The following is a 17,077-nucleotide window of genomic DNA, read 5'->3' on the forward strand; positions in this document are numbered from 1 at the left end:
GGAGCATGGGCTCTAGGCACGCGGGCTTCAGTAGTTGTGGCACGTGGGCTCAGTAGTTGTGGCTCACGGGCTCTAGAGCTCAGGCTCAGTAGTTGTGGCGCATGGGCTTAGTTGCTCCGCGGCATGTGGGATCTTCCCGGACCAGGGCTCGAACCCGTGTCCCCTGCATTGGCAGGCGGATTCTTAACCACTGCGCCACCAAGGAAGCCTGAGTTTATAGATTTTTATTTAGGCTATTATTGCTTTAAAAAAAACCCAAACCCCATACCGTAATTTATTGCCAGCACTATTTCATAAGTGAATAAACATTTTACCATCAAAAAATAGGAATGACAGAATTTCAGAATAAAGGCTGTTTGGCAACCTACTCCATCATACATGCATCTCCCCCCCCCCCCCCCCCCCCGCAAATTCTATAAAATTCTCATTTGGCCATTTCACCATTACTGCTGATAACCAGCATTGGGAAGCAGCATGTGGGAACACTAAACTAAAAATGAGATGAACTGTAACAAGGTATTCATTTAGGTTAAAAAATGATTTTCCAGGATTGGTAGGGGGAAAGAAAATTTACTGGAAATTAAATGTAAAGGATGTACATGTGTAAACATTATGTATAGTTGTGTACAGTGTAGTACTTAATAATAAGTACAAATGTAAAGAGTGATTTTTTTTTACCAGTGTAAATACAAAATTGCTTCTTTTTTCTACCCCGCCTTTTTAGGATGTGTTTAGCTTTCAAGTATCTCCTAATATGAACCCTATCAAAATAAATGAATTGGCAATCCAAAAACGTTTGACTATTCATGGGAAAGAAGATGAAGTTAGCCCCTATGACTATGTGTTGCAAATCAGTGGGAGAGTAGAATATGTGTTTGGTGATCACCCACTAATTCAGTTCCAGGTATGTGTTTTAACTATCAATTTACCGTTTATTTACATTTAGTCATGAATTCTTTGAGGAGATGTTTTATGCAGGGAATTGATGTGCCTCAGGTTATTTTTGGAGTATAGTGGAGTTTAAATAAGATATGTGCGTTGTGACACCCCTTCCCCCAGCATAAGGTATGCTATTTAAAGAAGCTTTGCCTTCAAGGAACTTGAGGATATTTTTGTTGAAATTACCTTTGGAGACTAAAAAATGGTCGTTACATGAAGAATACTGGGTTAAGTGTCAAGTTAGAGGTAAATAGTAACAGAATTTTAGGAAAATATGTGATTACTCTTTTAAAATTTTTATTTATTTATTTATTTATTTATTTATTTATTTTTAGCTGCATTGGGTCTTCCTTGCTGCGCTCAGGCTTTCTCTAGTTGCGGCGAGTGGGGGCTACTCTTCGTTGCGGTGTGTGGGCTTCTCATTACCATGGCTTCTCTTGTTGTGGAGCACAGGCTCTAGGCGCATGGGCTTCAGTAGTTGTGGCATGCAGGCTCAGTAGTTGTGGCTCGTGGGCTCTAGGCTCACTGACTTCAGTAGTTGTGGCGCACGGGCTTAGTTGCTCTGCGGCATGTGGGATCTTCCCCGACCAGGGCTTGAACCTGTGTCCCCTGCATTGGCAGGCGGATTCTTAACCACTGTGTCACCATGGAAACCTGTGATTACTCTTATTTGTGATTTTTGTTGTTTGTCTTAAGCAAGAGGGATACAGGTATGCCAGTTATTAAGTGATGTCTGTTTGAGAAGGAGCTCTGATTTATTACCAGGTAACGGGATTTTGTATCCTCTCCTTCTTTTTTTTTTCAGATTTTTAGTGCAGCCCTTAATCCTTGATTTAGTAGGTAGAAAGTCTAGCAGCAGTTATAACCTCTGTGCACAGCTTTGGGATCTGTGGCATTCTGACAGTAAGTGCTTGAACTCTAGCCCATGAGAGGAAGAAGGAAGAGGAAAAGTGCTTGGTGGTAACATCTAAGTACTGACTTCTTCCCTTCGTGTTCTGCCATCTTTTTTTTTTTTTTTTTTTTTTTGCGGTACGCGGGCCTCTCACTGTTGTGGCCTCTCCCGTTGCGGAGCACAGGCTCTGGACGCGCAGGCTCAGCGGCCATGGCTCAAGGGCCCAGCCGCTCCACGGCATGTGGGATCTTCGCAGACCGGGACACGAACCTGTGTCCCCTGCATCAGCAGGCGGACTCTCAACCACTGCGCCACCAGGGAAGCCTTCTGCCATCCTTTAAGTAGCCTCCTGCTTCTTTAATTTAACACTTTTTTTTTAAACCTTAGTAAGGGGAAAGTATATTGTTTTGCTCAAACTGGAATTTGTTATTACAAAGAAAACTAAAGACGTGTGTGTTTTTTGTACAAGGTCATGTGAGAAAGAAAATACACAATGAAGGTGAAGGAACCTGAAGGAAATGAAATGATACATCTTTCATAGTGAAAAGTTTTTGAATGAATATATTTGTCATAGTATCATGTTAACTCCCACTTATAGGCCATTCTGGAATTTTTTTTTTCCAAAAGTGTATTTTCAGTGGTTCTGAATTGAATACAATATACTGAATCACACTTTATATCTCTATAGAAAATTTATTATAGTGAGGAGTACATTGGATTTCTATTCATTATGTTAGGAATCTTTGGTAATGTGACTAACCACCCCTCTTCTTACATGCCTCTGGAGAATCATCCTGGTTTCATGGCAATGACACAGAGCATCAAGGTCATATGGCCAGTACGTTTTTGATGGAAAGGCAGTAATGGGTGCCTGGAGCCCTGTGCTGAAAAGGTACCAGGTCTGCCTCAGGGATCCATGGAAATGTGGCCACCTCAGGACTTATAAAAAATGGCCACATGTGTACTACATATTCAGCTTTCCTGACTTACTGGTCAGAGCTTGCAGTGTGGCATCACAGTCTATGACAATCAAGTCCTGCCCCTGGAAAGGAGTGCCAGTTGGTCATACTGTCAGGTATTAAGTGCAGAGAAGAGAAAACAGAACATCTGCACTGTGGCACATATTTCTCCAAGGTTTAGCAAACAGAAAAGAAGTCAGACAAGTGACTTTAAATCCAGGTGTTAAAGATACTAGCTGTGTAACTTAGCCTTCTGATTTTCAGTTCTTTAATACATTAAAAGGGGAAAATCTGTCTTTTAGAGTTATGAACATTAGCTCTGACATATAAGAAGTATCTAGTTCAGTTCTCAGGTACGTAGATGTTCAGTTAATTGTAGCAGTTTTATGTTGTGATTTTTATTTCTCATATTCTTGACATTGAGTTGTTATTTAAGATACACTTTCACAGTGCATTTGTTCTGGTGTTGTTCAGCTTAATTTTATTCTTCTGTTGATTTAAGTTTTGCTTGAAAATCCTTACCTTATTCTTTCTTGCCACTGTAGTATATCCGGAACTGTGTAATGAATAGGACCTTGCCCCATTTTATACTTGTGGAATGTTGCAAGATCAAGAAGCTGTATGAACAGGAAATGATTGCCATAGAGGCTGCCATAAATCGAAATTCATCTAACCTTCCTCTTCCTTTACCACCTAAGAAAACTCGAATTATTTCTGTAAGTTTCATGTGTGAACCTTTGGTAACCCCAAAAGGCACGTGATTTTTTTTGGTTAGGTTGTATGCTTAAGCCTCACACGTATATTCTTTGCTCAGTTTTCCTTCTGTGGAAAATGCATATTTTCCACAAACTATTAATATGAATTAATATTAATATTCCACAGAAGATTAATGCATATTTGCCAAAGATCCATCACCATTTATTAGTAATTATCTTTTATTAGTAATTATCTTTTTAGCTACCCATCTTTTTCCTTACTCAGGCTATATGATTGTAAACAGGCCATTTAAGTTTTCGATTATCTTTTGGTGCTAAAGAAAAATGCCCTCACAAAACAAAAAAAAAAAGAAAAAAAAAAGAAAAAAGAAAAATGCCCTCAAATTTGAGATATTTTGAGATTAGAGCTAAATGTGGGACTTCAAAGAGCAAGTTGAGCATTCTAGTAGAAAAGTTAGATGTGCAGAGACAGTTGATTTTCTGGTATATCTCATTTCTGTCAGTTTATCTATAATAGTATTTTGGTATAATTTGTCTGTTTTCTTCTTTCTTTCTTATTGAATACTTTTAGACTTTAAATGTAACAAGGGCATCATTTTTTTCTAGAATGTAATATATTTGTATAAAGCAAATCTTAAGTTTGTATTCATTAGAACACAACAGTTTTAAAATAGTTCTTCAGTCTTAAGAAATTGCATGTTTCCTTGCATTCCTTGATGATTAAGTTATTATCTTTATATTAATTTATTGGTCAATTCTTAATTTATGCAAAACTTTTAATACTATTTTTTAATGGTGTTTAGTGAATTTCTTAGCAATACTGGAATGCTGCCTGTTTTGCCTTGAGAACTAAGTGCTAGAGGTTGTGATGGTTAATTTAATATATGTGATTTTCAGTTGTTAGTTCAGAGGTGTATTTTCATTCTTTTACCAATGGAAATGAGAACTGATAAGGCGATTTCATTGCTAGCATAGAATATTCATTTCTTTCATTAAAATACTCTGTGTTTATTTCATTTTTTTTACAGCATGTTTGGGAAAATAACAACCCTTTCCAAATTGTCTTGGTTAAGGGAAATAAACTTAACACAGAAGAAACTGTAAAAGTGAGTACTTGTTAAGATTTGAATCTATCTTCTGCTCCATTATTTGAATAAGTCACTGATACGCTCAGTGAAAGTCACATTGGAGATGAATTTTACCCATATTGGTTAACTACAGGAGATAGAGTATGGTATATAGGACAATTAAGAATTTTTGTTTTGGGCTTTCCTGGTGGCGCAGTGGTTGAGAGTCCGCCTGCCGATGCAGGGGACACGGGTTCGTGCCCTGGTCCGGGAGGATCCCACATGCCACGGAGCGGCTGGGCCCGTGAGCCATGGCCGCTGAGCCTGCGCATCCGGAGCCTGTGCTCCGCAACGGGAGAGGCCACAACAGTGAGAGGCCCGCGTACCGCAAAAAAAAAAAAAAAAAAAAAGAATTTTTGTTTTAAAATATTCTTTGAATAGTTTGAGATGTACTGGATAGATTGACATTTTCCCAGTGTATATTATGGAAAAGAAATTGGGTTAGATCAAGAATTCAGCAAGTGAAATTTGAGCCAAACCTATAGGTCACATGTTTCTGTGCAGGCTTACTCTCCTTTCTCAGCTTTGCTTAGAGCTGCACAATAGCCTCTCTTACCCCTTCCCCCCTTTTTTTCCACTTAAACTTGCTGAAAACACAGAAAATGTAATATTATTTCCTGAAATAAAATACATGACTATTGTAGACCACAACTTGTTAACACATGAGGATTTATTGCACCACCCCTACAGTTAAGACTTAACAAGGCATTTTGTCTGAAAGTGTGAAGCATACATTTTCCTCTATTTTGCTTGGCAGGAAATTAAGTGAATAGTTTTGTGATCCAAGAAGAAGATTCAGTTAGTTTGAGATGTTTGCTGGCATGAGGATATATTCAGGAGCACCTTGCCAAAGATTACCAGTGGCTTGCTTTTATAAATGGACATTAAAGATTCTTTGGGTAGCTGTCATTAAAATAAGGGATTTTTTTCACTTTTATTCTTAGCTAGATTTTAATTCTTAATGAGTATGGTTATGGCCAATTAGCCTTTGTTTTCTATTTTAGTGGTAATTTAATTTTTCCCTTTAATTTAAATTTTCTTTATTAATTTTTTCCAATGGCAAAAGTATAACATGATTGTTGGTACAGGCAATAAAAGTCCAAACATGATTTAAGGAAAAAGGTTGCTGATTCTCCTCCCCATCTCTTTACCATCATATGGGATTCAAGGTCAACAGGCCTTGAGTGACCTCCATGTTTCTACAAATATATATACACATATGGTTTATACAAATATATATAAACATATGGTTGTGTTTATTTTGTTGATTGGTCGGTTTCCTAAAGGAAAGGGATGATGTTATGTATATTATTCTGTAATTTGATTTCTTCACTTTATATCTTGGATGGTCCTCTGGATTATTAAATATTTAGTAGAGTTCCTAGGGAATTATATTTCTTTTTTTTTATGGTTTTTGTTTTTTTTGACTTTTTTTTTCACGCACACACACTGTATTTTATTTTTACAAGAGATAAACTGACACCAAGCATTGTAAATGGATGACCACAAAAGCAACAAAGATTGCAATTACCAAACACGAAACACACTTATACTATGTCATAATATTGACATTCAGTCCAGTAATCTTTCACTGTAACAGCTCCTTTACTTTGCAGGTGAAAATTGATTTGTATATTTTTTGCCTCTGAGTCCTTGTGGGTTTTTTTTTTTTTTATTCAAACAGAAAGTCACAAAAATTATAATCATCCTCATCAGTTCACTCAGTCCCATGTAATTAAATTTTTTTTTATCTCGATCTTTTGTTAGCACTTTTATGAATTCATCAGTTTTCCACTAGAGTTCTGAAAATGCTTATTCATTCAGTTCGGCAGTAGTCAGTTACCAGAAGCCTGTACTTGTCAGAGTCTTTTCCATGAATTCCCTGAAGATGAAACCATTTTATAGGAACATTTTTGCGAAAGCATCAGAGTACACCCAGAACTGTCTCTAAATGACAAAAGACTTAAAAATGACCACGGTTAAAGATTTGATGAAAGTTCATAATAATGCAATTGACAAGGAAATTTAGTTATTTCTGAGATATACATTTTAAAGTAATAACTAGAATTATGACTTATAACATTATACCAGAGCATATAAGATTTTTAGAAATTTCATGAAATGTCTGAAACATTTATATTAACATATTTCCATACAAATAACCCAAAGAAAGTTTAATATTAGTTATTTGTTTGTTTGTTTGTTTGTTTATACTGCAGGTTCTTATTAGTCATCAATTTTATACACATCAGTGTATACATGTCAATCCCAATCGTCCAATTCAGCACACTGCCATCCCCACCCCACCACGGTTTTCCCCCCTTGGTGGCCATACATTTGTTCTCTACATCTGTGTCTCAACTTCTGCCCTGCAAACCAGTTCATCTGTACCATTTTTCTAGGTTCCACATACATGCGTTAATATACGATATTTGTTTTTCTCTTTCTGACTTACTTTACTCTGTGTGACAGTCTCCAGATCCATCAATGTCTCAACAAATGACTCAATTTCGTTCCTTTTTATGGCTGAGTAATATTCCATCGTATATATGTACCACAACTTCTTTATCCATTCGTCTATTGATGGGCATTTAGGTTGCTTCCATGATCTGGCTATTGTAAGTAGTGCTTCAGTGAACATTGGGGTGCATGTGTCTTTTTGAATTATGGTTTTCTCGGGTTATATGCCCAGTAGTGGGATTGCTGGATCATATGGTAATTGTACTTTTAGTTTTTTAAGGAACCTCCATACTGTTCTCCACAGAGACTGTATCCATTTACATTCCCACCAACAGTGCAAGAGGGTTCCCTTTTCTCCACACCCTCTCCAGCATTTGTTGTTTGTAGATTTTCTTATGATGCCCGTTCTGACTGGTGTGAGGTGATACCTCATTGTAGTTTTGATTTGCTTTCTCTAATAATTAGTGATGTTGAGCAGCTTTTCATGTGCTTCTTGGCCATCTGTATGTCTTCGGTGGAGAAATGTCTATTTAGGTCTTCTGCCCATTTTTGGATTGGGTTGTTTGTTTCTTTAATACTAAGCTGCATGAGCTGTTTATATATTTTGCAGATTAACCCTTTGTCCGTTGATTCGTTTGCGAATATTTTCTCCCATTCTGAGGGTTGTCTTTTCGTCTGTTTATGGTTTCCTTTCCTGTGCAAAAGCTTTGAAGTTTCATTGGGACCCATTTGTTTATTTTTGTTTTTATTTCCATTACTCTAGTAGGTGGATCAAAAAAGATCTTGCTGTGATTTATGTCAAAGAGTGTTCTTCCTATGTTTTCCTCTAAGAGTTTTATAGTGTCTGGTCTTACATTTAGGTCTCAAATCCATTTTGAGTTTATTTTTGTGTATGGTGTTAGGGAGTGTTCTAATTTCATTCTTTTACATGTAGCTCTCCAGTTTTCCCGGCACCACTTATTGAAGAGACTGTCTTTTCTCCATTGTATATCTTTGCCTCCTTTGTCATAGATTACTTGGCCATAGGTGCGTGGGTTTATCTCTGGGTTTTCTATCTTGTTCCATTGATCTATGTTTCTGTTTTTGTGCCAGTATCATATTTTCTTGATTACTGTAGCTTTGCAGTATAGTCTGAAGTCAGGGAGTCTGATTCCTCCAGCTCCGTTTTTTTCCCTCAAAACTGCTTTGGCTATTCGGGGTCTTTTGTGTCTCCATACAAATTTTAAGTTGATTTGTTCTAGTTCCATAAAAAATACCACTGGTGATTTGATATGGATTGCATTGAATCTGTAGATTGCTATGGGTAGTATAGTCATTTCACGATATTGATTCTTCCAATCCAAGAACATGGTATCTCTCTCCATCTGTTGGTATCATCTTTAATTTCTTTCATCAGTGTCTTATAGCTTTCAGCATACAGGTCTTTTGTTTCCCTAGGTAGGTTTATTCCTAGGTATTTTATTCTTTTTGTTGCAGTGGTAAATGGGAGTGTTTCCGTAATTTCTCTTTCAGATTTTTCATCATTAGTGTATAGGAATGAAAGAGATTTCTGTACATTAATTTTGTATCCTGCAACTTTACCAGATTCATTGATTAGCTCTAGTAGTTTTCTGGTGGCATCATTAGGATTCTCTATGTATAGTATCATGTCATCTGCAAGCAGTGACAGTTTTACTTCTTCTTTTCCAATTTGTATTCCTTTTATTTCTTTTTCTTCTCTGATTGCCATGGCTAGGAATTCCAAAATTATGTTGAATATTAGTGGTGAGAGTGGACATCCTTGTCTTTTTCCTGGTTTTAGAGGAAATGCTTTCAGTTTTTCACCATTGAGAATGAAGTTTGCTCTGGGTTTGTCGTATAGGGCCTTTATTATGTTGAGGTAGGTTCCCTCTATGCCCACTCTCTGGAGAGTTTTTATCATAAATGGGAGTTGAATTTTGTCAAAAGCTTTTTCTGCATCTTTTTCTGAGATGATCATATGGTTTTGATTCTTCAGTTTATTAATATGGTGTATCACATTGATTGATTTGCGTATATTGAAGAATCCTTGCATCCCTGGGATAAATCCCACTTGATCATGGTGTGTGATCCTTTTAATGTGTTGTTGGATTCTGTTTGCTGGTATTTTGTTGAGGATTTTTGCATCTATATTCATCAGTGATATTGGTCTGTAATTTTCTTTTTTTGTAGTATCTTTGTCTGGTTTTGGTATCAGGGTGATGGTGGCCTCATAGAATGAGTTTGGGAGTGTTCCTTCCTCTGCAGTTTTTTGGAAGAGTTTGGGAAGGACGGGTGTTAGCTCTTCTCTAAATGTTTGATAGAATTCACCTGTGAAGCCATCTGCTCCTGGACTTCTGTTTATTGGAAGATTTTTAATCACAGTTTCAATTTCATTACTTGTGATTGGTCTGTTCATATTTTCTGTTTCTTCCTGGTTCAGTCTTGGAAGGTTATACCTTTCTAAGAATTTGTCCATTTCTTCCAGGTTGTCCATTTTATTGGCACAGAGTTGCTTGTAGTAGTCTCTTAGGATGCTTTGTATTTCTGCGTTGTGTGTTGTAACTTCTCCTTTTTCATTTCTAATTGTATTGATTTGAGTCCTCTTCCTCTTTTTCTTGATGAGTCTGGCTAATGGTTTATCAATTTTGTTTATGTTCTCAAAGAACCAGCTTTTAGTTTTATTGATCTTTGCTATTGTTTTCTTTGTTTCTATTTCATTTATTTGTGCTTTGATCTTTATGATTTCTTTCCTTCTGGTAATTTTGGGTTTTGTTTGTTCTTCTTTCTCTAGTTCCTTTAGGTGTAAGTTTAGATTGTTTAGTTGAGATTTTTCTTGTTTCTTGAGGTAGGCTTGTATAGCTATAAACTTCCCATTTAGAACTGCTTTTGCTGCATCCCATATGTTTTGGATTGTTGTGTTTTCATTGTCATTTGTCTCTAGGTATTTTTTGATGTCCTCTTTGATTTCTTCAGTGATCTCTTGGTTATTTAGTAACGTATTGTTTAGCCTTCATGTGCTTGTGTTTTTTTCATTTTTTCCCCCTGTAATTCATTTCTAATCTCATAGCATTGTGGTCAGAAAAGATGCTTGATATGATTTCAGTTTTCTTAAATTTACTGAGGCTTGATTTGTGATCCAAGATGTAATCTATCCTGGAGAATGTTCCGTGCACACTTGAGAAGAAAGTGTAACCTGCTGTTTTTGGATGGAATGTCCTATAAATATCAGTTAAATCTGTCTGGTCTATTGTGTCACTTAAAGCTTCAGTTTCCTTATTTATTTTCATTTTGTGTGATCTGTCCATTGGTGTAAGTGAGCTGTTAAAGTCCCCCACTATATTGTGTCACTGTCGATTTCCTCTTTTATACCTGTTAGCAGTTGCCTTATGTGTTGCGGTGCTCCTATGTTGGGTGCATATATATTTATAATTGTTATATCTTCTTCTTGGATTGATCCCTTGATCATTATGTAGTGTCCTTCCTTGTCTCTTATAACATTCTTTATTTTAAAGTCTGTTTTATCTGATATGAGTATTGCTACTCCAGCTTAATTTTGATTTCCATTTGCATGGAATATCTTTTTCCATCCCCTCACTTTCAGTCTGTATGTGTTCCTAGGTCTGAAGTGGGTCTCTTGTAGACAGCATATAGATGGGTCTTGTTTTTGTATCCATTCAGCAAGCCTGTGACTTTTGGTTGGAGCATTTAATCCATTCACATTTAAGGTAATTATCGATATGTATGTTCCTATGACCATTTTCTTAATCGTTTTGGGCTTGTTTTTGTGAATCCTTTTCTTCTTTTGTGTTTCCCACTTAAAGAGGTTCCTTTAGCAGTTGTTTGTTGTAGAGCTGGTTTGGTGGTGCTGAATTCTCTTAGCTTTTGCTTGTCTGTAAAGCTTTTGATTTCTGCATCGAATCTGAATGAGATCCTTGCGGGGTAGAATAATCTTGGTTGTAGGTTCTTCTCTGTCATCACTTTAAGTATATCATGCCACTCCCTTCTGACTTGTAGAGTTTCTGCTGAGAAATCAGCTGTTAACCTTATGGGAGTTACCTTGTATGTTATTTTTCGTTTTTCCCTTGCTGCTTTCAATAATTTTTCTTTGTCTTTAATTTTTGCCAATTTGATTACTGTGTGTCTCGGCATGTTTCTCCTTGGGTTTATCCTGTATGGGACTCTCTGCGCTTCCTGGACTTGGGTGGCTATTTCCTTTCCCATTTTAGGGAAGTTTTCGGCTATAATCTCTTCAGATATATTCTCTGGTCCTCTCTCTTCTCCTTCTGGAACCCCTATAATGCGGATGTTGTTGTGTTTAATCTTGTCCCAGAGGTCTCTTAGGCTGTCTTCATTTCTTTTCATTCTTTTTTCTTTATTCTGTTCCACAGCAGTGAATTCCACCATTCTGTCTTCCAGGTCAGTTATCCGTTCTTCTGCCTCAGTTATTCTGCTATTGATTCCTTCTAGTGTAGTTTTCATTTCAGTTATTGTATTGTTCATCTCTGTTTGTTTGTTCTTTAATTCTTCTAGGTCTTTGTTCTTCAAGTCTTCTAGGTCTTTGTTAAACATTTCTTGCATCCTCTTGATCTTTGCTCTTTGCCTCCATTGTTTTTCCGAGGCCCTGGGTCATCTTCACTATCATTATTCTGAATTCTTTTTCTGGGAGGTTGCTTATCTCCACTTCATTTAGTTGTTTTTCTGGGGTTTTATCTTGTTCCTTCATCTGGTACATAGCCCTCTGCCTTTTCATCTTGTCTCTCTTTCTGTGAATGTAGTTTTTGTTCCACAGGCTGCAGGATTTAGTTCTTCTTGCTTCTGCTTTGCTGTCTGCCCTCTGGTGGATGAGGCTATCTAAGAGGCTTGATGGTAGGGACTGGTGGTGGGTAGAGCTGATTGTTGCTCTGGTGGGAAGAGCTCAGTAAAACTTCCATCCACTTGACTGTTGATGGGTGGGGCTGGGTTCCCTCACTGTTCATTGTTTGGCCTGTGGCAGCCCAACACTGGAGCCTACCTGGGCTCTTTGGAGGGGCTAATGACAGACTCTGGGAGGGTTCATGCCAAGGAGTACTTCCCAGAACTTCTGCTGCCAGTGTCCTTGTCCCCATGGTGAGCCACAGCCACTGCCCGCCTCTGCAGGAGACCCTCCAACACTAGCAGGTAGGTCTGGTTCAGTCTCCCCTGGGGTCAGTGCTCCTTCCCCTGGGTCCTGATGTGCACAGTACTTTGTGTGTGCCCTCCAAGAGTGGAGTCTCTCCCCCAGTCCTGTCAAAGTCCTGCCATCAATTCCCACTAGGCTTCAAAGTCTGATTCTCTAGGAATTCCTCCTCCCATTGCCAGACCCCCAGGTTGGGAAGCCTGATGTGGGGCTGAGAACCTTCACTCCAGTGGGTGGACTTCTGTGGTATAAGTGTTCTCCAGTCTGTGAGTCACCCACCCAGCAGTTATGGGATTTGATTCTACTGTGATTGTGCCCCTCTTACCATCTCATTGTGGCTTCTCCTTTGTTTTTTGATGTGGGGTATCTTTTTTGGTGAGTTCCAGTGTCTTCCTGTCGATGTTTATCCAGCAGCTAGTTGTGATTCTGATGTTCTTGCAAGAGGGAGTGAGAGCACGTCCTTCTACTCCGCCATCTTGGTTCCTCCCTCCCTGATTTCTAAAGGCAGAAATCACGTATAGGCAAATATACCCTCAAGTCATATGGAGTGTTTTTTTTAACATATATGTATGATTTTGCTTAGTAGTTTGTATGTATATGTGTATAATTTACAGTCTAAAAATTGGAATTCCTACTTGTTCTTCCCATTTTTTAGGTTATTTATTACTTATTTAATGCTTTTGTAGTTATTATTTCTCTACAGCCTTTTGTTGTTACTTAGTTTCTTCCTGAAGGAGACCAAATAAGCATTCACTACATGCTTTATTTTTCTGGAGCATTATGCTTTATTTTTGTCATTGACAGATTATTTGTGAGGACATTTTATTTCCATAGGTTTTAACAACTTCCATCAGCTATTTCAAGTTGGATTGATTCTATAGTTTGTGGTCATATATTCATAGGAATAATGGGCTTAATTTAAAGTACCCTCCCCCCCACTCCAGCTAATTCTCTAGTTCCCCCTCCTCTACCTTTTCCTCTTTCCAGTGGGGTTACATAGTTGAATTTAAGTAATTAATGCAATTATGGCATGACTTTCTTGTAGGTACACCTCATTCTTTTTAATTGCTTCACAGGTTAGGAGTTCCATTATAATGTTGAAGAGAAATCTGGGGGGAAAAAAAGGCGAGGGTTAGATGCGGAGCAGGGAACTTTCTTTCCAAACGTTTTCCTTTTCTTAATGTACTGGTTAGGACTTTCAGTATAATATTGAGTAGAACTGCTGAGAGTAGATGTATTAGTCAGGATTCTCCAAAGGGGGCAAACACAGACACAGACACACACACACACACACACACACAGACACACAGACACACACACACACACACACACACACACACACACACACACACGGAATTGGCTCACATAATTAGTTGGCAAACTGGAAATCCAGAAGAGCTGATAGTTTAGTTCTAGTCTGTGTCTGAAGGCCTGAGAACCTGGAGGCACCTATCATGAAGTTACTGTTGAAGTTCTGTATGCTCAAGACCCAGGAAGAGCTGATGTTAGATAGTCAGGCAAAAGTTCTTTCTTACTCTTAAGTAGGACCAGTGTTTTTGTTCTACTCATTTCTTCCACTGGTTGGATTACCACCACCTACTCTAAGGAGGGTAATCTGCGTTCTGTCAGTCTACCATTTAAATGTCAATGTTATCGGGGGGGGAAAAAAAAACCCACTCTCACAGACACACCCAGAATATCTGGATGCCCCAAGGCCCAGTCAAACGGGCAAACGAAATTAACCATCACAGTAGACATTTTTGTTTTGTTCTTAAAGAAAAGCAGTTAGTCTTCCAACTTTAAGTATACTATTACCTGTAGGTTTTTCGTACTTGTCCTTTATTCAAGAAATTCTCTTCTGTTTCTACTTAGCCAAGAGATTTTATCCTGAAAGGGATAGAAAAAGTTGCACTTTGTCCACTGCTTTTTCTGTATTTATTGAGGTGATTGTGTAGTTTTTATATTTTGGTCAGTTAATTTGATTGATTTTCAAAAGTTAAAACCAACCTTGCATTTCTGAAATATGTACTACACATTGAAGATGTAGTAGCCCTTTTATATATTGCTGGATTTGATTTATTAATATTTTGTTATGAATTTTTATGTCTGTGTTCACGGGGAATATTGGTCTGCACTTTTCTTTTTGTGTAATGTCTTCCTCTGGTTTTGGAATCAGGAAAATGTTGACCTTATAAATTGAGTTGAGAAACCTTCCCCTCCTCAATTTTCTGAACAAGTTTATGTAGGATTGGTATTATTTCTTCCTTAAATATTTGGTAGGATTTACTCCAAGCCACCTGAGCCTGGAGTTTTTTTATGGGAAGGTTTTTAATTAGAAATTTAATTTCTTTAATAGATATATAGATAGTCATATTTTCTGTTTCTTTTGTGTCAGCTTTGATAATTTTTGTCTTTTGAAGAATTTAAGTTGATAAATTTACTGTCATTAAGTTCATAATAACACCTCAAATTAGTTTTATGTTGCTGTGTAACAAATTACCACAAACCTAGCAGCTTAAAACAACACCTATCTATTAACTCGTATTTCTGTTGTTCAGAAGTCTGAGCATGGGTTGGCTGGGTTTTCTGCTTATGGTCTTACAGGGTTGAAATCCAGGTGTTAGTTGGGCTACATTCCTTCCCGAAGCTCTAGGGAAGAATCTGCTTCCAGGATGATTCAAGTTATTGGCCACATTCAGTTCCTTGCATTTGTAGGCCTGAGGTTTTCTTTGCTTGACGGCTTTTGGCTAGGGATTGCTCTCAGTTACTAGAAGCACCTTTCAGGTCCTAGCTGTGTGGCTCTCTATTTTCAACTCTAGAAACAGAGAATTTCTTAAGCATTAAATCCTGTTCTTGCTTTGAATCTCTTGCCAGAAGATCCTGGTCCCTTTTAAGGGCTCACCAGTGGGTCAGGCCCATGAAGGATAATCTCCCTTCCTTTGTTTTATTTTGTTTTGTTTTGGCCATGGCACTCAGCATGTGGGAACTTAGTTCCCAGACCGGGAATCAAACTGGCGCTCCCTGCAGTGGAAGCACAGAGTCTTAACCTCTGGACCGCCAGGGAAATCCCTCTCCCTTAAAGTAACCTATGTCATATAGTAAAACATAATCACAGTAGTGAAATCCATTGTAATGGCAGTCCCAGAGATCTTACTGGGCAAATGATTCTCTGGAGTCTGTAATGAAATCCTAGGTGTTCAGTGAAGATTCACTACTCTGCCTGGCTGGCATTTGAATGTCTTTCACTGTTAAAGCGCTTAGAATTCTGTAGTATACAGCTTCCTGGTTGATCTTTTCCCCGCCTCGAGGCATTTCCCTTTTCAGGTCTGCATCTTAATATTCAGCAGAAGCCTTATATCAGTGCTGCTCAAAATCTAGAAGATGGTATTAGTGCAGATAGAGAGAACTCAGAAAGCCCTCTAATTATAGCACTAGTTGGAATGGGTTCTTCTCATTCTCAGAGGGAGTGGGGATCTCCCCATTTTTTCCCTCTCTTTTTTGTTTTCTGTTCTTTTCTCTGTTCTTACTTGCCCATATGTCTCCCAAGAAGTCCCGGGGCAGCAGTGGCAGAGTGGCAGTGGCAGGAGCCACAGCGTTGGGGACAGGCCTAGCGTGCAGAGTTGAGCCCTCCTCTTTGACTAGAGGAGTCGTAGCCCTAAGAGAACGGGACATATACTGATTGGCCTCCCACCTTTCCCCTTCTGTCCTTCTCTTTCTGGTGTAGTTGTAGGAAATGTGGTTGAATAATGCCTCAGTTTTCTGGCTAGGTGACAAGAAGAGGGGAGCCCCAGGCAACCAAAAAACACTTGGATGATTTCAGAGTAGGACGAGCTCAGGAAACTTCTAGGTTTATTCCTGAGCTGTACATGTATGGATCAGAGTCATAACTGCCTATATACTTTGAGAACTGAACTGTGGCCTGAACCACCACCCAAGTCTCGGACTAGTCGCTGTATGGTGCACATGCAGGACAGATCCAGATAGCCCTGCAAAGGATTTGAAAACTGAACTGGTATTGGAACCACAACTCACAGAAGGTTTGTTGGAACTTGCAGCCTGAACCTAACCATTGTCTCCTAAAACAAACATCAACATTCTCTGTAGAATATAAACAAAACCGAGTGTCTTATAACATAATAGTCAAAATGTGTAGGATATATTTCAAAATTAATTGGCATATAAAGAACCAGGAAAATCTCAAGTTGTATGGACCATGAGAATCAACAGGCATCAGTGCTGAGATGACATAGATGTTGGACTTATTCACAAAGCTGTTAAAGTAGTTATTATAAAAATGCCCTAATAACGAAGGGCAAAACACAAACAATGAAAAGGAATGGAAAAATAGAAAGTCTCAGCCAAGATATACAGTTGTCCATCAGTATCTGCAGGGGTTTGGTTCCAGGACCCCCAGAGGACACCAAAAGCCACAGAATTTCAAGTAAGTTCCTTATATTAAATGGCATAGTATTCTTATACAACCTATGTACATCCTGTACTTTATTATTATTATTTTTAAAATTAATAAACTTATTTTATTTTCGGCTGCATTGGGTCTTCATGGCTGCACGTGGGCTTTCTCTAGTTGTGGCAAGCAGGGGCTACTCTTCATTGCGGTGCGTGTGCTTCTCATTGAGGTGGCTTCTCATTGTGGAGCACGGGCTCTAGGTGTGCGGACTTCAGTAGTTGTGGCACACGGGCTCAGTAGTTGTGGTTCGTGGGCTCTAGGTGTGCGGACTTCAGTAGTTGTGGTACACGGGCTCAGTAGTTGTGGTTCGTGGGCTCTAGGTGTGCGGGCTTCAGTAGTTGTGGCACATGGGCTCTAGAGT

The 17,077-nt window shown here is 38.4% G+C and overlaps 1 protein-coding gene across 2 annotated transcripts in view; it reads left to right on the forward strand.

Annotated features, from left to right (window-relative positions):
* The window catches only part of PIK3CB (phosphatidylinositol-4,5-bisphosphate 3-kinase catalytic subunit beta), a 203,963-nt gene that overhangs the window by 111,075 nt on the left and 75,811 nt on the right, over nucleotides 1-17,077 (forward strand). For both annotated transcript variants that reach the window (XM_060099616.1, XM_060099617.1), the window contains exons 6-8: nucleotides 725-904; nucleotides 3,336-3,506; nucleotides 4,535-4,612. In XM_060099616.1, the coding sequence (XP_059955599.1) occupies nucleotides 725-904; nucleotides 3,336-3,506; nucleotides 4,535-4,612 (429 nt within the window). The remainder of the gene's footprint in view (nucleotides 1-724; nucleotides 905-3,335; nucleotides 3,507-4,534; nucleotides 4,613-17,077) is intronic.

This window comes from Mesoplodon densirostris, chromosome 5, assembly GCF_025265405.1.
Source record: "Mesoplodon densirostris isolate mMesDen1 chromosome 5, mMesDen1 primary haplotype, whole genome shotgun sequence".
In the NCBI taxonomy this organism is placed as follows: domain Eukaryota; kingdom Metazoa; phylum Chordata; class Mammalia; order Artiodactyla; family Ziphiidae; genus Mesoplodon; species Mesoplodon densirostris.